The sequence below is a fragment of the Amblyomma americanum genome, chromosome 5, assembly GCF_052857255.1.
Source record: "Amblyomma americanum isolate KBUSLIRL-KWMA chromosome 5, ASM5285725v1, whole genome shotgun sequence".
Lineage (NCBI taxonomy): Eukaryota > Metazoa > Arthropoda > Arachnida > Ixodida > Ixodidae > Amblyomma > Amblyomma americanum.
The window spans coordinates 45,331,347-45,357,095 of NC_135501.1; the positions used below are offsets into that span (position 1 = coordinate 45,331,347).

The 25,749-nt window shown below is 46.7% G+C and overlaps 1 protein-coding gene across 1 annotated transcript; it reads right to left on the bottom strand.

Moving 5' to 3' along the window:
* Positions 1–5,362: 5,362 nt before the first annotated feature.
* On the bottom strand, positions 5,363–25,269 carry LOC144134665 (uncharacterized). The gene is made up of 10 exons (XM_077667523.1): positions 23,416–25,269; positions 23,250–23,338; positions 20,668–20,875; positions 20,166–20,240; positions 18,365–18,457; positions 15,080–15,136; positions 14,008–14,066; positions 11,488–11,710; positions 7,437–7,545; positions 5,363–5,527 (listed from the first exon to the last, which is right to left on the bottom strand). Exons 1-10 carry the CDS (start codon positions 23,597–23,599, stop codon positions 5,404–5,406), a joined length of 1,221 nt encoding a protein of 406 aa, XP_077523649.1. The 5' UTR covers positions 23,600–25,269; the 3' UTR covers positions 5,363–5,403.
* Positions 25,270–25,749: the final 480 nt, after the last annotated feature.

Genomic DNA, 25,749 nt, shown 5'->3' on the forward strand with positions numbered 1-25,749 from the left:
GTCCGTGTTGGAGAAAGTCCGTGTTTTAGAAACTCCGTGTTGGAGAAACTCCGCGCTGGAGAAACTCCGTGTTGGAGAAACTCCGCACTGGAGAAACTCCGCGCTGGAGAAAGTCCGCGCTGGAGAAAGTCCGCGTTGGAGAAACTCCGCGTTGGTGAAACTCCGCGTTGGAGGAACTCCGCGCTGGAGAAATTCCGCGCTGGATAAACTCCGCTCTGGAGAAACTCCACGCAAGAGAAACTCCGCGCTCGAGAAACTGTGTTGAAGAAACTCCATGTTGGAGAAACTCCGCGCTGGAGAAACTCCGTGCTGGAGAAAGTTCGTGCTGGATAAAATCCGTGTTGGAGAAACTCGGTGTTGCAGAAACTCCGCGCTGGAGAAACTCCAGGCTCGATACACTACGCGCTGGAGATACTCTGCGCTGGAGAAACTCCGCGTTGGAGAAACTCCGTGTTGAAGAAACTCCGTGTTGGAGAAACTCTGTGCTGGAGAAACTCCGCGCTGGAGAAAATTCGTGTTGGAGAAACTCCGTGCTGGAGAAACTCCGTGCTGGAGAAACTCAGCGTTGGAGAAACTCTGCGCTGGAGAAAAACCGTGTTGGAGAAACTCCGCGCTGGAGATACTCCGCGCTGGAGAAACTCCGCGCGTGAGAAACTCCGCGTTGGAGAAACTTCGTCTTGAAGAAACTCCGCGCTGTTGAAATCCGTGTTGGAGAAGCTCCGTATAGGAAAACCCCCGCGCTGGAGATACTCAGCGCTGGAGCAACTCCGTGCTGGAGAAAGTCCGCGTTGGAGAAGCTCCGTGTTGGAGAAACTGTGCTGGAGAAACCCCGCGCTGGAGAAACTCCGTGTCGGAGAAACTCCGCGCTGGAGATACTCTGCGCTGGAGAAAATCCGCGCTGGAGTAATTCCGCGCTGGAGAAACTCCGCGTTGGAGAAACTCCGTGTTGGAGAAACTCTGTGCTGGAGAAACTCGATGTTGGAGAAACTTCGCTTTGAAGAAACTCCGCGCTGGAGAAATCCGTGTTGGAGAAACTCCGCGCTGGAGAAACTCCGCGCTGGAGATACTCCGCGCTGGAGACACTCCGCGCTGGAGAAACTTCGCAGTAGAGAAACTTCGCGGTAGAGAAAGTCCGTGCTGGAGAAACTTCGTTTTGGAGAAACTTCGTTTTGGAGAAACTCCGCATTTGAGAAACTCCGCGTTGGAGACACTCCGCGTTGGAGAAACACCGCCTTGGAGAAACTCCGCGCTGGAGAAAGTCCGTGTTAGAGAAACTCCGAGTTGGAAAAACTCGGTGTTGGAGAAATTCCACGCTGCAGAAACTCCGCGCTGGAGAAACTCCGCGCTGGAGAATCTCCGCGCTGGAGAAAGTGTGCGCTGGAGAAAGCCCGCGCTGGAGAATGTCCGCGTTGAAGAAAGTCCGCGTTGGAGAAACTCCGCACAGGAGAAACTCCGCGCTGGAGAAACTGCGCTGGAGAAACTCCACGATGGAGAAACTCCGCGCTGGAGAAACTCTGTGTTGGAGAAACTCTGTGTTGAAGAAACTCCATGTTGGAGAAACTCCGCGCTGGAGAAACTCAGGGTTGGAGAAACTCCGCGATAGAGAAACTTCGTGTTGGAGAAACTCCGTGTTGGAGACTCTCCGTGCTAGAGAAACTCCGCGCTTGAGAAACTCCGCGTTGGAGAAACTCCGCGCTGGAGAAACTTCGCGCTGGAGAAAGTCCGTGCTGGAGAAAGTCCGTGCTGGAGAAAGTCCGTGTTGGAGAAACTCGGTGTTGGAGAAACTCCGCGCTGGAGAAACTCCGGGCTGGATACACTCCGCGATGGAGAAACTCCGCGTTGGTGAAACTTCGCTTTGAAGAAACTCCGCGCTGGAGAAATCCGTGTTGGAGAAACTCCGTGTTGGAGAAACTCCGCGCTGGAGAAACTCCGCGCTAGAGAACCTCCGCACATGAGAAACTCCGCGTTTGAGATACTCCGCACTGAAGAAACCCCGCGCTGGAGAAACTCTGCGCTGGAGAAACTCCACGATGGAGAAACTCCGTGTTGAAGGAACTCTGTGTTGAAGAAACTCCATGTTGGAGAAACTCCGCGCTGGAGAAACTCAGGGTTGGAGAAACTCCGCGCTAGAGAAACTCCGCGCTGGAGAAACTCCGCGATGTAGAAACTCCGCGCTGGAGAAACTCCGTGTTGAAGAAACTCTGTGTTGAAGAAAGTCCATGTTGGAGAAACACCACGCTGGAGAAAGTCCGTGCTGGAGAAACTCCGTACTGGAGAAACTCCGCGCTGGAGAAACTCCGCGTTGGAGAAAGTCCGCGCTGGAGAAAGTCCGTGCTGGAGAAAGTCTGTGTTGGAGAAACTCGGTGTTGGAGAAACTCGGTGTAGGAGAAACTCCGCGCTGGAGAAACTCTACGCTGGAGAAACTCCGCTCTGGAGAAACTTCGCGGTAGAGAAAGTCCGTGTTGGAGAAACTCCGCATTGGAGAAACTTCGCGTTGGAGAAAGTCCGTGTTGGAAAAAGTCCGCACTGGAGAAACACCGCGCTGGAGAAACTCCACGCTGAAGAAACTCCACGCTGGAGAAACTCCGCGCTGGAGAAACTCCGCATTTGAGAAATTCCACGCTGGAGAAACTCTGCGCTGGAGAAACTCCGCGTTTGTGATACTCCGCACTGGAGAAACTCCGCGCTGGAGAAACTCTGCGCTGGAGAAACTCCACGATGGAGAAACTCCGCGCTGGAGAAACTCCGTGTTGGAGAAACTCTGTGTTGAAGAAACTCCATGTTGGAGAAACTTCGCGCTGGAGAAACACTGGGTTGGAGAAACTCCGCGCTAGAGAAATTCCGCGTTGGAGAAACTCCGCGCTGGAGAAACTCCGCGTTGAAGAAACTGCGCGCTGGAGAAAGTCCCTGTTGGAGAAAGTCCGTGTTGGAGAAACTACGTGTTGGAGAAACTCCGCACTAGAGAAACTCCGTGTTGGAGAAACTCCGCGCTGGAGAAACTCTGCGCTGGAGAAAATCCGCGCTGGAGTAATTCCGCGCTGGAGAAACTCCGCGTTGGAGAAACTCCGTGTTGGAGAAACTCTGTGCTGGAGAAACTCGATGTTGGAGAAACTTCGCTTTGAAGAAACTCCGCGCTGGAGAAATCCGTGTTGGAGAAACTCCGTGTTGGAGAAACTCCGCGCTGGAGAAACTCCGTGCTGGAGAAAGTTCGTGCTGGATAAAATCCGTGTTGGAGAAACTCGGTGTTGCAGAAACTCCGCGCTGGAGAAACTCCAGGCTCGATACACTACGCGCTGGAGATACTCTGCGCTGGAGAAACTCCGCGTTGGAGAAACTCCGTGTTGAAGAAACTCCGTGTTGGAGAAACTCTGTGCTGGAGAAACTCCGCGCTGGAGAAAATTCGTGTTGGAGAAACTCCGTGCTGAAGAAACTCCGTGCTGGAGAAACTCAGCGTTGGAGAAACTCTGCGCTGGAGAAAAACCGTGTTGGAGAAACTCCGCGCTGGAGATACTCCGCGCTGGAGAAACTCCGCGCGTGAGAAACTCCGCGTTGGAGAAACTTCGTCTTGAAGAAACTCCGCGCTGTTGAAATCCGTGTTGGAGAAGCTCCGTATAGGAAAACCCCCGCGTTGGAGATACTCAGCGCTGGAGCAACTCCGTGCTGGAGAAAGTCCGCGTTGGAGAAGCTCCGTGTTGGAGAAACTGTGCTGGAGAAACCCCGCGCTGGAGAAATTCCGTGTCGGAGAAACTCCGCGCTGGAGATACTCTGCGCTGGAGAAAATCCGCGCTGGAGTAATTCCGCGCTGGAGAAACTCCGCGTTGGAGAAACTCCGTGTTGGAGAAACTCTGTGCTGGAGAAACTCGATGTTGGAGAAACTTCGCTTTGAAGAAACTCCGCGCTGGAGAAATCCGTGTTGGAGAAACTCCGCGCTGGAGAAACTCCGCGCTGGAGATACTCCGCGCTGGAGACACTCCGCGCTGGAGAAACTTCGCAGTAGAGAAACTTCGCGGTAGAGAAAGTCCGTGCTGGAGAAACTTCGTTTTGGAGAAACTTCGTTTTGGAGAAACTCCGCATTTGAGAAACTCCGCGTTGGAGACACTCCGCGTTGGAGAAACACCGCCTTGGAGAAACTCAGCGCTGGAGAAACTCCGCGCTGGAGAAAGTCCGTGTTAGAGAAACTCCGAGTTGGAAAAACTCGGTGTTGGAGAAATTCCACGCTGCAGAAACTCCGCGCTGGAGAAACTCCGCGCTGGAGAATCTCCGCGCTGGAGAAAGTCTGCGGTGGAGAAAGCCCGCGCTGGAGAAAGTCCGCGTTGAAGAAAGTCCGCGTTGGAGAAACTCCGCGCTGGAGAAACTGCGCTGGAGAAACTCCACGATGGAGAAACTCCGCGCTGGAGAAACACTGGGTTGGAGAAACTCCGCGCTAGAGAAACTCCGCGTTGGAGAAACTCCGCGCTGGAGAAACTCCGCGTTGAGGAAACTGCGCGCTGGAGAAAGTCCCTGTTGGAGAAAGTCCGTGTTGGAGAAATTACGTGTTGGAGAAACTCCGCACTAGAGAAACTCCGTGTTGGAGAAACTCCGCGCTGGAGAAACTCTGCGCTGGAGAAACTTCGCGCTGGAGTAATTCCGCGCTGGAGAAACTCCGCGTTGGAGAAACTCCGTGTTGGAGAAACTCTGTGCTGGAGAAACTCGATGTTGGAAAAACTTCGCTTTGAAGAAACTCCGCGCTGGAGAAATCCGTGTTGGAGAAACTCCGTGTTGGAGAAACTCCGCGCTGGAGAAACTCCGCGCTGGAGATACCCAGTCAAAACGTACTACAGGATTCTAAGACAGAAAAAGTTTGTAGTCTGTAGTCTTGTCGTATTTTGGGCATGTCTTGTGTAGTCTGTCTTGTCTTTTGTAGTCTGTCTTGTCTTTTGTAGTCTGTCTTGTCTTTTGAAGTCTGTAGTCTGTCTTGTCTTTTGTAGTCTGTCTTGTCTTTTGTAGTCTGTCTTGTCTTTTGTAGTCTGTCTTCTCTTTTGTAGTCTGTCTTCTCTTTTGTAGTCTGTCTTGTCTTTTGTAGTCTGTCTTGTCTTTTGTAGTCTGTCTTGTCTTTTGTAGTCTGTCTTGTCTTTTGTAGTCTGTCTTGTCTTGTGTAGTCTGTCTTGTCTTTTGTAGTCTGTCTTGTCTTGTGTAGTGCCTCGTACGCGTGTTGCAGTCATTACTGTGCAAATCTTGTGAACTTAATGGTCTCCTATCAAGTAACACAGGCTTTGTGCATTCTGGAAGTCATGCACAAAAATGCGAAGCTTGTTAACGGTCGCCTCTCAATTAACAAAAGCTTCTTCCATTCCAGAGTAATTCATGCACAAAACCACATAGCTTAATTGAAATGAAAATGATAAATATATTTATTGTAAATAATTAAGCTTTTTTTAGCACTTGCTCATGCACGCTGCCCTGGCTGCATGCCGGCTCTTGGCTGCAGGCTCCCAGCTGCAGGCTCCTGGCTGCAGGCTCTTGTGGCTCAAAAGCGGTCTTGTCTTGGCTGAAAAAAGAAAAATTAATGTAATACTGAATGTCAGCAGACACCCATTTTAGACAGTCAAGAAGACTTATGGCCGCAGTTATAATGAACGCTCATCTTTTTACAAACGAGGGCTTGCATCAACCAATTATGCGTTAGGTAAATGACACTGCATCAATATAAAAAAGGACTAACCATCATGGCCAAACCACACAGTTACAGCTAACAAGGTGCCGAAAACCTGCCCCCACATCCATAACCTTGCACTTCAGGCCAAAGCAGAAACCATATGGTCTCCCATTAAAATCTAAAATGAAAAAGCTGCTCCTGCGGGCACCTTTCCCTCAGTGCATGCCATATAGTAATGGGTAACAACCCCATATCTATTCGATCCGATACGTTGTAATGCACTAGAGTGCATAGACATTGCTTCGTCCCAGCATAAACAAGGTTTCATCATTAGTATAGTCAGACATTGTGCGATACATCTCTAGGCACAGTGATGCAGAAAGTCCAAAATGGCTGTTGTCAGGCTTAAAATGTTCTACATGCATGAAACATATTTATAAAAAAACTAACACCTTCTAGTATTATAATTTGTAAGCTGTAGCAGACTGTAGCTAGTCTGTCAGTGATAGCAGCATGACATCTGGCCGCAGTCGTCAGTGGAGATATTGGTACAATTTACGATTACGAGTGCAGCTCGAGGTTGGTAGTTAAAAAGTTAAGACTCGTCCTAATTAAGACCTAGACATCCCTTCGGGAGCCTCACGTGAAATTCCGCAAGTAGGCTTTCCCGCATAGCGTAGTTGACCAAAACAAGATGGCCATGGTCACGCTCGGAGCGTTGACAGAACGAATGCCATGGGTGTGGGCATTAATTAGATAACACATTACAGAAAAATAAAAAATACACAAGCTTTCGCATTGCAACCGTTAGAAGCGGCTCGTCCCCCATGTTGTTCGCAGCACGTGTGGTAAGTGGGAAAGCCCACTTGCGGTATTCTGCACAAGGTCAAGTCTAGCGGCATCGGAATGCGATCGGTCGACGCGATAAACGACGGAGAAGAAAGAGAACAAGGCATTTTTATTGTCTTCCTGGAACTTTAAACTCTATATTCAGATAATCTGCCCATATATTGCGCTTTTGCAACAATTAGATTTACGAAAGTCGGCGCGGATAAACGACGGAGAAGAAAGAGAACAAGGCATTTTTATTGTTTTCCTGGAACTTTAAACTCTACATTCAGATAATCTGCCCATATATTGCGCTTTTGCAACAATCAGATTTACGAAAGTCGGCGCGGTATACGATCGCTGCTGAGTATTCGTGAATTTTCGAAAATTCACGAATATCATTTCTCGAATACGAATATGAACCGAATATGAAACATATTCGAATCGTATTCGAAATTTCGAATATTCGCACACCCCTAGTTACAGCTAAACCTCAATATATAGAACCTCAATATAAGGAAGTTCACTGCGCAACAGTTTAATTTTAGTTTTTAGTTTCCACTGAAATCCTTGTATTTTTTCCCTCGATTTAACGAAGCAGTTTCATGCCAGTTTTCATACAAATGTTTTAAGAAAATTTGGGCAAATTTCATCAATTTGTAAAGTTAAAAAATGTAATTTTTGTAAAAACGTGAAGGTTGCTACTGCTACTATAAGCGCTGGCAGCAGCAGCAACCTACGAGTGCCACATAATGCGAACACTCTTGAGCTGTCGAGCGTCCTAAACAACGAACACTGCCGCGGTGGCTTAGTGGTTGGGACGCTCGACTGCTGATACCAAGGACATTGCGGCTGCATTTCGGTGGAGCCAGTGCATGCCAGTTCATCAGACTTATACTGATGATAATGAAAACAAAAGCAAATTAGAGTGTATTTTCACACACCAGAAAACAGATATTGCACAGATATTTACCGCCGCAGGTCACAGCACTTCTGTGCTAAATACCGCACGACCTTCTTGTGCCGCTTTGAAAGCTCCTCGGCAGGGCACCCTTTCAGCATCAAATAGTACCGGAAGGAATCTGCAAAGTTTGGGCAATGAGTAATTAATGTCAGTGTGTTTATAAAAAAATCATAAAATAATTTGAAAACAAGCTTTTCCATTTTTTTGTTGCTGGTTCAGCCAGCGAATGGGTAAGATGACATAAAACACGGGCTCAGGTCATGTGAGGCATACAGAAACTGCACAAAGGTTGCTGCTTTCTTCACTTTATTTCATGCCAACTCTTATGCAAGCCTACCCAAAGTTGAATTGACAAAAAAATTAACAAGCAAAGAGATCCGTAGTTTCAGTACACCTCGCATGACATCTTCTCACCTTCATCATTAGCTACCTCTGAGCTGCTGAAGACAAAATGAGACAATTTTCGGACATGCTTGATTATTTGGACTTTTCCATGGCACCGCGATATGGCCCATAGAGCCAATGTTCAAGAGTGCCTGAAATTTCAGACGCACCACAACTGATTGCTTGATTTTTCAGACCTCATTCGCACTCGCCGCCAATACTGAAGCTGCCATATAATGTGAACAGTCGAACCTCATTAATTCATAACTGCAAGCGAGATTGAAAACTTGATCAAACAAAACGAAATTCAAGCTTAAAGGGAGCCTCTTAACTTGCGATGCTGAAGTTCTACGCAAGTCGGCACATTGCACCCGCGTGGTTTTGAATTTATACTGTTCTTGAATGTCTTCCGCCACACGGACTTTAACAGTAGTGAGAGTTCACGGAAATCATCTGTACCGAGTCTTTCGTCACGAATACGAGAGCAGGTAGCAGCAAAGCTGCGTGGGAGGCGTACGGCTTCACGGAGACGGCGAGCGCAGGAGGAAATGGTGGTGCATTTCAAAGCGAGGTCAGCGTACCCGCGGCAAAACACACCGTAAACCTGACTTTTCTATCATAAAACCGTAAACAACTAGCGTTTCGATGACAGGCAAGACACCTCTCATTATACGCAAGCCACCGCTAAGAGCATATCGCTGGATACAATGCCGATTTTGGCTCCAGTCGCTAGGCCTAATTACGAGGCCAATGCCGACAGAGCACCTGCTTCGGCTGTTTCTCGATTGTTATTGTCTCGCCATCTTCGCATTCTCGTTCCAGGCCCATCGTATTGCGGGTGCAGCGCAGTTCCCACATCAGCGTGCTTGCTTTCTCGTTTAAGCTTTGTCCCAACCGTGCGTTTATCGGCGACATGCTGAGGGCACCACAGCCAGGCCGAGCATGTGAAAGCGGTCACCGCCGTCGTCTGTGCACGTCACGCGGAGAAATTTAGCCGTGAGGAGCTTTATAATGTGTGCAATACAACTGACCCCTTTCTCCGGCATATTGGTAATAAGTTCGTAATTTTTTCAATAAAATTTGATTGTCCGAACTGCCTGATTTTTCAGACTTTTAGTGGTCCGTAGACAGTCCGAAAAATCGGTCGTCAACTGGCACCAGCAAATTCTATCCCACGACTCTGAAAAGGTGGCAGCAAGTGGCACAGGCACAGTTCACTAAAGATCAATGGGAGAGGGGGCTTCTGTCCTCTAGTAAGTGTAACACCCGATTCACAGGAGTGAATCATTATTCCAGAAGCTGGTTGCGTATCATGCGATTCGATGTCATTGCTCTGTATGAATCATGCCTGAACCATGGACAGCGCATGTTGAAAAACATACATTTCACTAAGTTTTAGCAGCAGTCTACTCCGCGTTTAAATATAGCAACTTTAGCACTTTTTCCTGGCACCGGGGTGCTTGTGTGTCAACTTTTCGCTGCATATTTGTTGTTTTGTACTGGTGCTGCCATGTTCATTCCGGACACGTTCATCTAAAATGGGGCAGCTGATGATACTGATATTTCCTTGTACCTCTTGAACAACACACCCCCTTCAGTAACTGCTGTGACAGCAATGCAAACAGAATGCGTTCAGTCCCCGAGTCTATTTTTACAGCAGACAGAATCAGTCTGAAACAAAAGTCTTGCAACCATCATGAGCCAACGCAAAAAAAACTGCAGGGAACCATACGTCATGTCTTTACGACCTCTATTTTGACCTCTCAAACCACCTTCCTCGCAAGAAGGTTGGAAAGCAGCGGCTGCAACAGCTGCTGCCTAATCCCACAGCCCACTGTGCACTTTTCAGCTGCCACTAGACGAGCAGAGCATCACTCAAGTGACTTTCATATACAGTAAAAGCTCGTTAAATCGAACTTCATGGAACCGGGAAAAAAAGTTTGAATTATCGGATGTTTGAATAACGAATGGCCTCGAAAAAACTGACAAGAACCATTTGCATTTGGTAGTAAACGTACCGTATTTACTTGTGTAACGAACCCACCCACCCCCAATTTCTGCCTAAGAATTTGAAAAAAAAAGCGTCAGTCGTTAACACTTCCCTCTATTTCATACCTTCACGGTCCACAACGCATTTCTTGGCAGTGCGCCAAGATGATGCGCAGCGATAACATCCCAGTGTGTTTACCTTTTGACATTAGCTCTAGCAAAGGGGAGAAGTGAACTTTGCAGAGTGCCAGCGCTTGTCCGGTTATGCAAGCCTCATTTTCAGTACATTTGCCTTAAGGGCGACCCATAGGAGCATACTAGCGCTGCGGACTTTGAGCGGCACGCCGTTCCCCGCACCGCCGCCGTGCAGCACCACAAGTGGCGGAAAATGGTCGGCTGCCGCCAGGGTTTAGAAGCTGCGTGATTTCATATGCTTAGTAAAATGAGGAAAAGAACAGCTGTGCATTTACAATTAAACTATTATTTATTCAATGACGACCAAGAGGACCAATTATTCTTCATGGCCCTTTTCTGAACCAAAATAATTAACCTGTTTGAACCTCCTGCGCTTCCTGACGTCAACCGACGCGTAGTGGCTAAGCCAAGCAGCCTTGAAAATCCAGAAGCATTCTGAAAATTTGGCGCGTTTCATCGCTAAAATTTTGTGCTGTGGACATCTTCAGACAAAGCGAAAGCTTCGTGCGACTTTTGTTTGCCGTGGACATGAGGCACAGTGTAGCGGCAACGACGAGTTCGTGGTGAAGTGAGAAGCCGCTTTGGCAGGCACAGCCATGTTGCAGAAGCAGGCGGAAGCCTGACACAGTCACGCCCTGATTAGTCTGCGCTGATAGCCGACGTTGGCCGCTTCCAGCCAGCGGCTGACCGCCAGGCGATGCTAAAAGCCGGCGTTATGATCGCGGCTGACCGCATGCTTCCATTGGCGACTGATGGGTGGAAAGATGGGCGACACCCGCGAAAGAAAAAAAGCTTTTCGCACGTAATTCGTAGCACCCGTCCGAAGTCATAGCCTTTCATGGGCGTTGGCTGAGAGTGCGCCGACAGTATTTATCCATATTTCCGAATTAACAGCACTCGAATTAGCGAGTATTTAGTGGCGAGTTTCGGAGGCTGTGCGGAAATGAGGGTAGGCAGCCGTCACTGCGGCCGTCGACCCCTACCCGTTGGTGCCGCCGCGCCGGTGATTGCGCCATTTAGGCTTTGCCCACTCTTCCACGGTTTTATCTGAATCCATCTTCTGTCCCTGTTTAAGACATGCGCAGCCTCTAACTATGCGGAGGTGCTATTTTTTTTTTGGCCACGTGCTGTGTGCCAAGCTGCCTAGACGCGGCAGCGCGTAGTTCGAATTATCCTTAGCGGAACCGACTCGCTTTCGAATTAACGGGCTTTTTTATACAGAGATCTCTATGGAGCTTGGCCGGACCAAGTAGTGTAGTTCGAATTATCCAAAAATTCAAATTATCGAGGTTCGAATTAACGAGCTTTCACTGTAAAGTCCTCTTTATAGTGTGAATTGGTTCTCATCAGTCTGACAACAATGACAGTAATGCAATTAATTATTTACAAACTCACAGAATCTCAAATGGGCCACATTCTAAAAACATTCACCACATTCACCAGTAAGAGTGACTAAATGCATGCAGCTATGCAACAAGAACGAGTGGTTTACCTGACACTGAAGCCACCTTTAGAGGGGAAAGTGGCGGATGTATCTTTGTCATCCCCTTAGAGATGGCGTTATTTGACAGCGTGCCTGTGAGGCTCCTTTGGGCGAGGATTTCGTTGCCCCACAGGCACACTGCCAACTGCTTACAGAAAGTGGAATCACTGCCCAATGCCAGCAGGCGATTCCATGCAGCCACGGGCACATAGCTTCCATGCCCAGCATGAACCTGAAGATGAACACAGAGCACAGATGGTGTTAATACTGTTTTAAATGCAGAACTCACCCGACATGAAGTGCCAACATAAACATACTTGCTAGTGATCTGACTTCTGATTGAACATTCAAAGCCACTAAAAAATGTACATATTAAGGAACCAGTCTAAGATGCGTTTCCTGAGAAGCACTTTCACATTTTAATTTCCGCTCAAAGTAACCAAGACACATTGCAGAGTGGAGACAACAAACTTTTGGCTTGCATGTATTTTCTATCAAATGCTGCACACTAGTTGCTTCCAAAAGCATGATACATGCTGCAGTACTCATATGTGTATGGTAAAAAATGGTTTGGTTTGGTGTTATGGTGTTTGATGTCTGAAAGCAACTCAGGCTATAAGGAAAATCGTAGTGGAGAGCTTCGGAAATTTCTACCACCTGGGGTTCTTGTATATTCCATAATTACATCGGGACTGCAGAACAACCCGGACTAGCTTCATGGGCCCCAACAGTCAAGACCCACCGACTGTTACACTGCCTGCACTCATTACATGCACTGTACCGGCACCTTTAAAATATTAACACACATAGCCAGTACTGCAATATTTAATATCAAGCTAGCAAGGGCGAAAACAGTTCTCAGCTCCAAGCGGGCACCGCACCTCGTGACTTGCAACCCTTTGGCAAAGAAGCCAGTCACAGCAAGAGGCGTAGAATTATGGCAGGTTAGTCAAGTTGGTATTTATTTGTGGTAAGCGAAGGTCTAAAAAATTAATATATAGCACAGCACCTGCTGTTTTACTTCTCTGCAGCTGTGTTCCATGCTGTTTACAATACAATGAAAGACTGGAAAAGCTTGCTCCGGTATGCTTGGAAACTTATCTGCTTTACAGGCCTTGTGACTTGCCTAAAGCATGCTGTGAAGAACACTGGCAACTTAGTGGATGCACTAATATTTTGATTCAATTCAATTAAGATTGACACACTACGAAAAAACAGGACTTAATCATGTCTGAAGTTGCCACTGTTGTACAAAACACTTACATGTGGCACAGTGTAACTTATGTGTTTCACCGTGGAAGATTACAGAAGTAGACACCAAATGACATTGAGTATCAAAAAACACATAGAAGCAAAACATTGGGTCTGTGTGTGGAATGCCATGAAATAATAAAAACAATAAACTCAAGAATAACATGTGGTACAATCACACATAATGACAAAGGAAAAACGACTGCTAAGGGGTGACGCAACTATCACTTGTTGATAATAAACCGGGTCTATTTTTCTAGGAGAGCCAGAGAAGGCTCACTTACATGGGTGTCAAGGCCAAGTGTGTGCATGTGTGCTGCTTCTAAAATCTCCCGCTCAATTCTAGACTTTCCCCCTCCTACGATATTGTTTGATTAAGCTTGGGGTAACAACCATTGCATTCCATGCAATGTCTGGGGAGATTAGCACCAATTTCACTGTTCAGAGAGCAGAAATGCTGCCACAGTCTATCATTGATACATTGGCCAGTTTGGCCAATGCAAACTCTGCCACACTGCAGTGGAAACTGGTACACCACTTCAGTGGTGCAGGCGGCGCTGCACGGACCGTCCGCCACATGCTTGCAAAGTTGAGACAACTTGCAGGGGGCGGACGGAGAACACAAGACGGATTCCCTGTTAAGACGCCACCTTCTTCAGGTTATGTGCCATTTTATGCACATAGGGCATAACCTCTAGCTGGCCTTTGTCAAGGGGGCCGCTTGCTTCCGCCGGTGCGTCTTGACTCACAGCTTCTACATCAGCGATTCAGCCACTGCCTGGAGGAGGAGTGGTGGAAAGCTGTGGGACAAGATGCGCGGGCGGAAGCGAGCAGCCAGTGCAACTGCTCGTCACATGCTTTTGAGGATTTCTCGAAGCGTAAGTTCAGATTTTAAGATAGCACACAACACCATACACTCGTGTCGTCGTAGCCATATGTGTGCGAAACGCGATCAGCTGTTTGCTCTACAGCCTGCAGCCGCCCAATAACTTCACATCGTTTCTTCTGCTCCCAAGGAGCCAAAATCTACCGTACATTTGCAAGCAACGATACGCAGTAGCAAGCAAAGCAGCGTGCTTCCGTGATCCGTGGCCACCATCCCTTATGACTATGATGAACCTTCCTGTCTAGACTTTTCTAGCGGCCAGCAAGCTGCCCGAGCATGGTAAACAGAAGAGGTCCAGAGTCCACGGCCATTATGAAGTCTCAAGAAATGCTTTTTTTCTCACCTCTGACTAACACAGTACGTAAACAAAAAACTAGCGAAATACCACGCACCTCTCCAGCTTCGTTTGTGATCCCCACTGTGTTGTCTACTTGTGCTGTAGGCCCTACAGCTGCAAAATAAGAGGAAAAACAAGAAAGACAGGTGGATAAAGTAAAAAGCAGCTTACAGTAGAAGTGCGAGAACTATCTGCCATCTATGAATCTTAGGTAAAGAATGACCAATTCTGCACGTATGAACATTAACCCACACAGCTTTCGCATTCATAGCATGTAAGGAATTAAGTGCCCTGGGTAGCTTTTTTTCAGTTTTTTTTTTCATGTTCATTGATTTTGAGTTTTTTCCCATTGATTTGAGGTAATAGATACTTAGCACCGTTTAAACTCTTTCACCTCACACAATTTCAGACCTTTGCTTATGTTTGAAATCTCATCTGTGCTTAGGAACATAGCTGGCAGTTTTACCTTTGAAAACTAGAGCTACACCAAAATCGGAACAAAGATAACGCCTTTCAGTGGAGTGGTGGAAGTTTCAGCATCGCATGCATTCCATGAGTATATGCCAACGAGTCACAAGTGCTTTAAACAACAGATGCATGCTGCTGTCCATATCTTGGAATGTGAAAAGGCCGACTCCTTCAGAAGACACCACAAAAATCCCAAGATACCATAGTTCTCCAGTGCAGCAAGGCACTATTACTGAAGGCTATGGGGCAAATCATGTTTCTTGATGTAAATGTGCTCTAAGAAAAACCAGAAGCATGGCTTCACAAATACAAAAGCACAGTATTGAGATAGCCGCATGTAATGCAGCAGACAGGTACTGCAATTGCAGAGGAGGCCAACCTACAAGGCGGAAAGTGAGGTTGTAGAGACCGCCCCAAGACAATTTTTTTCAGGAGTGAGCTTGACAACTGGCAGCCGACTGCCCAAGTTGGGTCAGATTACATTCGGCATAATAAAATAAACCTGGGTTTTCACTTGCAAGGCATTGATAATGATGAAGTCAGTATTCAGCGCAGTAAAACAAAAGTTAAATGCCGGGAACACCATTAAAGAATTGCTATTCGCACAATGAAGAGCCCTCTTGCCAAGTTTCCTTCAGCTTGTGCAAGCAGAAACATACCTTTTGGCAGCCTTGCTTCGTCTGCGGGGTTCACGTCGGGAAATGGTGCAGGGTCCACTATTAACGAAATAAAAACGACCCTTTTGTGTCTTGCATCCAAAATTCCTGCCCAGAAAAATTTTTGAAACGAACGTAACACACCATTCTCAACAACAGTGTTTCCCTTTTTATTGCCGCAAAATACCCTGAAATTAATTTATTTTTCCTTACTGCAGGCAAGGATCAGCCACAAAAAGCGACCATACGGCTGCTTGACAAGCTGGCTACCCCTTGACAGGAAATATTCAGTGCCTTGCATGCGAATAATGGCACCACAAAAATGGTGTCACTATGAACACTAGCAAAGAATGTCTATCAATGTAGCCAGTACTTCTCATTATAAAGTACTATAACAATGGAAAGAAATGTGAACAACAAGGCACATATGCGTTCCGCTGTTCGAATTTCTTTTGATCGCGCTTTTACAAAGGTGGTAAGAAAAAGATGTTAAAGTAATCTATGAATGCATAACAGACGACTCTCGTGTCCACTGAAGTGAAAGTAAGATGAAAAAAAATGCAAACAGTGGAGCACCCAGGCTCCGTTGTTCGCATTTCTATTCATTGTGCTTTTACCCAGGCTCCGCTCTGTTCGCATTTCTGTCCATAGCTCCTGCACATGCTATAATTGTAATCGCAATACCAGCTCCAGTTATAATTGACGCTTACTAATTATGAATGAGGGCAGTCCTGCCGTCAAAATGTGCATTAGCCCATTGTCACAGCGCCTCGGATAGGACAAACTGCAGCCATGCCTCAGTCAGACGAAACAAGGAGGCACTGCAATTCATCCTTTAGTTGAAGCAGTTGCACGTCTTAGCAGAAGCACCCGGACACCGAAAGACATCCCAGTCCCCTTCTTTTGAGAGGAGGTGCCCTCAAAACAAGGCGCTGCCTCAAGAAAAGCTACAAAAAAGACTGCACTGAAAGTGTAACAGCATGCCAAACACTTACAAAGTTACATAGTGTGTACCATTACGGGGAAAAAGTAACAGACGCCATGTCTAAGTTCTGGCCCTTGCCACTGCACGGGAACGCCACCTGACGAAACACTTCTGGTGTCGAGACCGGCGCAGAGGGCCTGTTTCGACACCAGAAGTGCTTTTTCAGGTGACGCCCCTACGCACAGTGGCATGAGTCTAAACTTCGAGGGGGGGGTCTGGTACTTTTGCCCCCAATGATCCATATGTCCTACACGGGCAAACCGCCGATAATAGAATCCTGGGTCTAGTGGGGGTGCGATAAGTGAGCATCAGAGCAAGTGAAACTACTGCACACAGTCAGTGATCTACAGCTGCCAGCAAACTGAAAATTTCAATACGGTATGCCTCACCGGCTGAAGCTGTCATGTGCCTTGCGCTGGATTCCCAACCAGCTCACCAGCTTTTGCGCTGTTACCATGTCAATTGCATGCTGACAGCAGAGAATTCATGAAATGCTTCACGTCATAGGTGCTATGGCAGCTTTGTCATTGCATCATTACAACTTCTTTGACAACTGGAGACTAAGGCTGGTCTACTGTAGAGTCACTAAATAAAACTTAGAGTACCGACACTGTAGCACGTTGTTAAGCAGGGGCGGCCATTTTGGTGTTTATCATTGTTGTCAGATTGCCACTTCTGTGACCTCGCCGCTAACTTTAGCCCAACCATTTCATAAACAATGCTGCTAGCCACCCTGACGCTGCGGCGGGAATCGTGCGGCTTGGAACCGCTCAAATGCAAAGGGTACAGCAGTTACCAACAGTTTATGCTTTCATCGTGGGGAGACACTCCTTGCAGTATGAACTTAAATATTCCAGGTTATTGTTGATTATTCCGGGCAAATTTTTCTAGACTCTGCACAATCGGCGTTGCGCTGTTCGTATGCTTTATTATATATATTGCGATCGCCTCCTCAGTAGAAGCTGTTGCTATAACACTTCATGCATTGCCTTTTAAACTTGCTTTTATTTTGTAGGAGCTAATGTGTCAACACCGCGGGAGAATTTCTAATGGCTCAATGTAGGCAGCGGTCGAGTGCAATGCTACTACGGGTGTCTTCGCGGTTACTGCAAACTTTTACAGGAGAAATATACGAGCGCTCTGGCTGAGCAATTCACGGTGATTAAGGCAAGGGTAACCCCGCTGGAGGTAAAATAATGCTGGGCGCACTGGTGACTGCTTCAAACAGCGGCTTAATCTTGAAGCTAACGGCAGCGAGCCATCTGCACGTGTATTCGCAACTTGTAGCCGGTGTAACTGGGTGGTCAGCACGCTTCCGGAGTACAGTAATCACTATAATTCTGTGAAACTTTGGGGGCTGGTTACAGAGAATGGCATAATCGTTACAGGGAATGGCATAATCGAAATCATTGCGGCTCACGAGTTGCAGCCATGCGCGTAGTCGAGCACCGTCCTTTTTCCCCAACGGAAAGCGCATGAAGCGTTTTCTGTCATTTTGCGAGTTGAAACAGCCAACAACGCAGCAAAACGGCATCCTCGTATGCTCTTGTGCAGCTGAAATGCTGCGAAGCGCGGGATCTCGTGGTCAATGCGCCGGCCACGGACAGCACTTGCAGCGTCGCAGCACTAGGACTACCACAGTTGGCCGACTGAAAACGCATAAGCCACAAAATGGCCACCCCCATGAACCATCGCAGTGTAAACAATTATCACGTGGTGCAAACTGACCAATGATCGTGGCAGCGGCACATAACAATAAGAGAAAAGAGTGCCGGTACTCTAACTTTTTATTTAGTGACTCTAGTCTACTGCATGCTGCATGCATCTAAGAACTCCTTCTTCATTCAATGGTCGACTTCATGCAAAATTCAACAGCGCAAAAACCCTTGACACTTCAGTGACTACCGTTCTTGTCGAAATCAATGAAAAAGATGAGCATTTCTGCCACTGCATGCTACCAGTAAGCTCTATTCACTAGACATGGCATATTGTTCATAAGAAGCCTAATCGGCAGTGCTGTAGTAATTAACTCCCCATATGTAGTCATATTCATAAAGTGAGCTGGACTGTATAGCAGCATTATGTCACGAGAACTTAACTCTTTTGAGGACAGGTTTTGGGCTTTGATTGATCCGATCATTACAGTGTCTCGAATGAAATAATGTGCAAGCCACTCTACATAGAACAGCCCTGCTAACAATCCAGGCTCTGAATTTTTGCTCTAGTAGAAAGGCAGCAGTTTATGCTAATCTTGCATCAAGATGATAACACGGGAACATTTCAAGAATGTTAAAAGTTGGTACCAGCCAGCTGCGGCAAGGGCGACGAGGGCTTAGCCTGTGAAGCACTGCTGCCATGGGCACTCTGACTTTGAACCCAAGAAGCATGGCCGGGGACTGGAAATCAAATAAGCACATAAGATTTGACAAAACTTCCTATTCATACAGATACCAGTATAATACACTATCAACAAATTAAGCACACAGAGCAGCATTTACCATGTTCACTCAAAAGAAGAATACATTTAAAAAAATAGCTCAAAATTGGGAAGAGCATTCATTATGCACAACAAAATTTCAAAAAATTCAAAAACAAAAAATTTGGGGATTCTTCAGCTTCGTCGCCTTCAAAGGCATAATGTGGCAGTGTTTAATGGCTCCCATCAGACTCTTCTTGCAGATCCTCATTCGATGCATGATGTGGGAGTGTTTAATGGCTCCCATCAGACTTCTTGCAGATCCTCATTCGTGTACATGCACTTTGCTACTCTCGTAACCACTAATTCTTTAACTTGCTCCTCTATCTCACACACTCATAAGAATACAATCGTAGCCAGTCACATTATTTGCAGATTACCCGTCGATACAGAGCCCCGCTTTAACCAAGCCGTATGAATGTGCATGCATAGCCTATGTGCATGAATGTGCATGCATGAATGAATGTGCATGAATGTGCATGCATTTGTCCTATTCATAGCCAAGGGGCAGAGTGTCTGACTCTGGATCCAAGAGTCCTGGATTCAGTTTCCATCTCGCACCCTCATGTCAAAGGTGTTGCCCGAGTTGGCAGCTGTCGACTCAGTTATATCATGTGGTCTCGCGACGACACACAACCTGCTGACCAATCAGTGCCCTGCCATGCCACTTGTCAACTACTATGCTCATGATTTTTTTATCAGCATCATTTATAGAACAGCCAGAGCCCATAGGACAAAGAAACTACAAACAAACAAGACAAACATAGCCAAAGCAAAATGTCATGAATCTGAGGCAGTCTTCATGGGCCCATCAGGAAACTAGATCAGCATAACAAAAAAAAAATAGTGACGAAACAAAACAGTGAAGGACGAGCAAGATTAAAAGCAGCAGCAGCAGCAGCAGTAGCAGCAAGAGGTCCACGAGAAGGTGTAGCGGCGCTGGTATCGACAGAGGCGCTGATGAAGACGAAGCTCAGAGCGCGACCTGACTCACGCACTACAGAACGCTTTCAGCAACAGGCCTGGCCAGCAACGTCAACAGCCCGCTCCGTCGGCTCACCATCCGCAGCTACCAGGACCCCAAATAAATGTGGATCACCTACCACAAAGGCATGTGTAGCAGATGGCAGCAGAAAGCCGGGTGAATGAGATTAGGAAGTTAGCAGGATAAGCTGGCCACAGCTGGCATTGGACAGGGACAGGGGGCATTGGACACTGGTGGCCTTTATCCTGAAGCAGCTTAGTTAGGCAGATGGTGCACCTTTGTGTAAAATGTTTCCATTACAGTTCACATTGTTGTCTTTTACTAACAACTGCTTTTGCCTTGGTGTTCGATTTTGCTCTTGCCATTAACTTCAGTCTTTCTTCCTGCACTCTTCACCCTCTCTTGCACTCATTCTTTTCGACTGCTGTGGAATCAGACAATGGTTGGCTCACAGCGACCATGTTTTAGGTGTACTCCAAGGATAACATTTTGCTTCGGCTATTTTTGTTGTTTTTTTGTTTACACAGTTGGTCACATGGGCACTGGCCAGTGTAAATGGCACTGTAATCTAGATTCAATAGCAAATGCTCAAACACCTGCTGACTCACTATGCCATTCTGCGTTGCAAAAGAGGTTTACGAACCTGCTGCTCTAGGTGGTCCTGGCTGCGCACGGTGAGAACTTGGCTGCCCATGGCCACATTCCAACACACAGGAATCTAAAGAGAAGTTACAAAGGGAAGCATCAAATTACTGAACCGACATGCCAGGTTCAGAACACTGAAGAGGTGATAACTTTTGAGTGCAGAAATTGTACAGAAATGCTCCGTTTTCTCATATTTACTAATTACAATGGTAGAATCTAGTGATAGTGCATAGCTGTCTTGATGCAACCAAAACACTGTGCATGTGGTTTTAACATGCAGTTCTTGTACTGCGTAAATCCTACTAACAGTGAGCACCTGCTGCAGGAAGGCAGCCCACTTTCACTGTTACCCAAGTATATAGCTTCGCAAAAGCTGTCACTTCATGACCAACGGTGAAAGCCTATGTGAACTAGCAGAAAGAGGGCACCCTTTACAGCGTGGTGTAAAAAGCAATCTTGCTATAACAGGCAAGCATTTGGAGTCCAAATTATGCACATACCCATATTCAAAACTTTGGCACAGAGGGCCTTCTGCAGCTCCTTGTTAAGGCCCTCGAGCTCCTTCACCCGTGCCTCCAAGTCTGCAACCTTGGATTGAAGGCTTATAGCTTTGCTTGTGCCCTCAGTCCCCTCCATCTCACTTGTTTGTGCCAGCTCGTCCTCAGCACTTCTTTTTGCCAGGGCCCTAGCCTGAAAGTTCAGCTTGGACTGAAAAATAAAGAAGTGCTTAGTCAAATCCTCGGCCCTTTTCCAAATGAAGTGGATGTAAACTCTTTGCCAGCAGGATGAAATAGTGATCCATCAAAAGAATGATTTAGGCTTTATGGGGTTTAACATCCCAAAGCAACTCCTCTATTATTTCGTCTCCATCAAAATGCGATCGCAGCAGCGCCCGGGATCAATCCCGTGTCGTTCAGGTCAGCAGCCGAGCACTATAGCCACTGGTCCTAAACCTTGTCCTAAGCATTCCAGCCCACGGAAAGCCAACTACCAGGTCAAGGGACAGCTAGTAACCCGAGAAAACTGGTACAAAAATGAGACTTCAACAAAAACTTGCCTGATAAGACATCACATTAAAACGTGAATTGAAACCATAAAAATTAAAAGGATAAATAGTTTCCCCTACTGTACAGGAGCCTTGTTCACAACTAAGTGATTAAAGCTGCATTGGATTTTAAAAAGAGGGTCAGGAAGCATATGTACACTGGGGGTTGACCTTAGTGGCTACAATTTAGGGCGTCATTAGTCATTTGCATAATTACAGTTCTAGGAAATAACTTTTTTTTTAGCTGGCAGTATGCGCATCCCCTCCCCCCATCAAAAGTCGTAGGCAGATGATAGTGTTTGGCAGAACTGCTGAAACACCGTTTTGTTTTCAACGCCATTATGCTCTTTTTGGCGCATCACATTTCCACCTCGCTAAAGCAAACACAGCCGGTTGAGCAGAAAACGATAGAGCAGACGGGCTCGTAGTGACGTACATATGAAGGCTATGTCATCGGCGTCATTTTAGTTGCATACACGCATCAAGCCAAGACCAACAGGAGGCGAGAGGGCACAGTGAAGGTAGCTAGATATAGAGATTGGGCGGCCCATAGAGCAGGGGCCGAAAAGCACAGGGTAACAACTCGGATTTCACTGTTCACTTTGCTCGAGCGTTCCTTCCTGTTGGTCTTGCCGTACTTTTCCTTTACTGATCTCGAAGCTAACAGAGCTTTACCTCATGGCTCCTATGTCGACTTGCCGAATCTCTGCTGACTCCCACTATTCTCATTAGTCAACACTTTATGTTACGAAGCTGCTTTTGCAGGCAATTTAAAGGTTTACCGATGGGTGCCCCTATTTCTGACTGTCGCAAACCTTGGTAGACACAGTAAATCCTTCCCTTCAGCTTCCAGCATGCGAGAGAAAAAAATCTCTCGTGCACTGTCAACAAGAAGAAATTCCTCCAAGCAAGAAATCTACTGAGCAAAGTGGAGTTTTGGGCCAGTTGGCAAGTCGTGATTTGCAGGTGGGCTTAGCGTGAGACAAACGAGGACAAGAGAGGGACAGAGGATGACCGCTAACTTGCAACTAAAAGAAAGAGAAGCAGAATTACGAGCTCAAGGAACTGAATGAGCATGCCCAGCTACCACTAATTAAGACGGGGGGCTGGATAAAGGCAAACTGAACCAAGATAATCTGGGACTGAATGGCGACAAAAATGGCACAGAAAGAAACTGGAAGCACCTCTTCATCCTTCAAGCAGCAATACCCAAGAAATTACTCGACATTTAGAAACAGATTCATTTCGCAACATGACAATAGACGCGTCACTCAGGTACTTATCACTTCCTAGCTCATGAATAAATGACGCCTCAAGAAGCTCCCCTGCTAGTTGTCCTTTAGAACGGCCAAGAACTTTTCTTTTTCCCAACAGTGGATGACATTTGCAGCTCAAATAATGCTTAGGCAGGTTGTTAGATTGAGACGATTTAAAAGAAGTAGCATGTTCCCTTAGGCGTTCACTGAGGCAGCGACCAGTCTGCCCTATTTAGACACGCCCACAGCTCAGAGGGACCTCGTAAACAACACCAACTTTGCACGCAACTAACTTGCAAGCCTGATGCTGCAAGCCAGTTTGTGATGACTTTGGCTCGCCAGTGCACAAAGACTTGACAGTTTTCGAGGTGCCCTGAAAACAACGTCCACACAAAACTTGCTTGCTATCCTCAGTGGATAGCTGGGCGTGCATTAAGATCCTCGAGCTAGTAATTCTGCTTCCGTTTCTTTCAGTAGCAAGTTAGCGCTCGTCCTTTGTCCCTGCATTGTCCCGCGCTAAGCCCACCTGCAAATCAATAAATCTACTGGAACGACGTTTTTATTGCTGCCGTGTGACCGCCAACACGTGAAAGCCGTGCAGCGGGCAAAACGTGGAACCTGTGCGTGAATCTCCTAGGCTGATCACTAATCCAAAAAAAAGCAATATCAAGAACAGGGACACAGTACACATGTTGGTAAGTTCCTGGTTCAAAGATAATTGCGGTTAATGTGAACTAAGCGCATAATGTTCAGCAAGCACAGGAAAGCCAGTTGGACGCACCTTCTTCCGCGGCGGGCCATCCTTCGAGGAACACTTGCGCGAGGCCATACGCTTGTTTTGGCGCCACGTTTTCATTTCTTCTTCAGTCTCTGCAATTTTTACCGCATTATTATAAGTGAACGCCAAAATCGTGTTCGGCAATGCCGGAGAGGATCCTAACTCTTACCTGTCATATGGACAATGGTGGCCTTATAAAATCCGCCCCGGGTGGTGGTGTTGCCCGCCCAAAACACATCATAAGGCTTCCCCCTCTCGAAGTCGTCGATATCGTGTGGTGCAAAATTTCGAACGTCGGCGTCCGATACCACGTAGCGTTTGTCTTCGCCTTCGTACTGGACAAGCACGAACATTTTCTTGCCCCAACAGAGTTAGCAACGCGAGCACATAAGAGCACACCAGAGCTCACCTTCACACTACGCTAGGCTTAAACATCTGCGCATCTGCCGCGAATTCTACGAAACGGTATGGCTACGCCTAGTCTTGGCCGGAAACCAAATAACTTCGTATATGTCGGAAACGAAACCGCACCACTTTTCCTTGTAAACAAGCAATTATCTGGCATGTTGATTTCCGTTTAATTTGTTTTTTTATTAAAAATGTCCGCGACAAGCGGCATGTGAAAATAAAATATATCCTAGTACTCATGTGCATATACACGTGAATATGTAGTGAAAAAAAAATAAGGGGTGGAGAACAGATACTTCATACCGAGTACTGGTAGGACCAAAAAGCCCGAGAGTGGCTCTTAAGGAAAGAGAATTATTAAACGCGAACTTGCAATTGAAGTACAAAGTGCGCAGAAAATATATTGAGGGGCCCTGTATATTCGACTCTATATTAGGCCGATAGTTTTTTTTTTTTAATCACAAGATATAGAACTCTTAGGTCGGCTTAGATTCCACGTGACCAATGAAACGCACGAGCAAACTCCGACAGGCCGCTTTAAACACGCATCCCGGAAATCCTGGTTGAGCACTCGTTTCAAAAGAGCAGCACTACAAACCTCTAGATTGACTGCACAGAAGATTGGAACTGTACAAAGAGGAGAGTGATACGGAGGAGGCCAGTGATGGCAAGGACGAGTGAGCGGGAGTAGGTTCACATGAAAGAAATGCCGTTTGCGTGCTGTCCCCGCTGAACGTTCCGATCTATTCGACCTTTTACTTTCAAGCGTCGATCGTCTTAAAGTGTTGGTTGCGGCCTAGATTCGAGTAAATATACTATATAACTATCTCGATCAGGCAAATGGTACTGCACATATGCGCAAGATTTTTTGCATGCTGTAAAGGGCAGAAAAAAGTTGATGCCCCGCATAATGTTCAGGCATATATATTAATGGTGTCAATCGCAAAAAAAGAAGAAAACAGAATTAGGACACCAGCTGATCGACGGGATGCAGTCTAGTAAATTCTCTCCAATAGCTAGAGTGTACGCGTATGTACACTAGCTATATAATAGTTGGTTATTCGTAACACATGTGCTGTGGCATAAAAAGGGGTGACACAAATAAGTTGACGCTGCGTCTTCCGTGTTTCTTTTTGTGTGTTATACGTAATTGCATCGTTATGCAGTTACTACATTAATTTTTTGCTCAATTTGTAGCACTTACTATCGCGATCGAAAGAAACACGAACAACGCGGCGCCTACGCGCTCCGCTGTTCATATTTCTTTCGATCGCGCTTTTACATGACGTTCGTCCTAGAATGCATCACGGACGACTCTATAGCGTCTTTTTTGCTACCACCGAAGTAAAATCGTGATGAAAAGAAATGCGAACAGCTGAGCGCGTACGCTGCGTGTTGTTCGCCTTCCTTTCGATCACGATAGTACGCGTATGTATACTCAGGTGTGCGACAGCGCAAATTACTTCCGAAATGCGAATTGCATGCAACGCGCATTAAACCGCACTGTCTGCTTTCGATGTGCAGTCCAGCGTATTAACTGTGAGTACATATATTCACCGCCTTGCAGCTCGCAATGAATGTCGGTTCGACCTTCACACACTTTTCCCCAACTCAGGCCCTTAATTCGCCCACCCCCCTTTTGTCAAGAAACGAGAAAGTACAGCTAGGGCGGCACACGCAGAGCCCTGAGATCTGCTGTGGCGAGTTCAAATTCAAGAGATATATGGGATACGTACATGGGTATAACTAGCCATACAACATAGCACGCGGTTTTGAGCTCTGAACTTTTGACCTACGGCGCACGTTCCTCCGGTTGTGATTATACCACCTTAAAGGTGTATTGGTGAGTGCTATCAAAATACGGAAAGGGACGAACACACAGGTAGATTCCATATTTCTCCGTATTTGATAGCGCTCACCAATACCTTCAAGGATGCATTTCCAACTAGCCCCAGTAGTAGCTCTTTTGATTATACCGGCCTCCCAAATGGGAATTAAGGTTGCGCATTGAAGGACCCCAGTTGGGGTTCCTCTTTCGAGTGACGGTCGGCGAACAGGCTGTGCAAAGAGCGAACAAAAAGCCACCAGTTTAGAC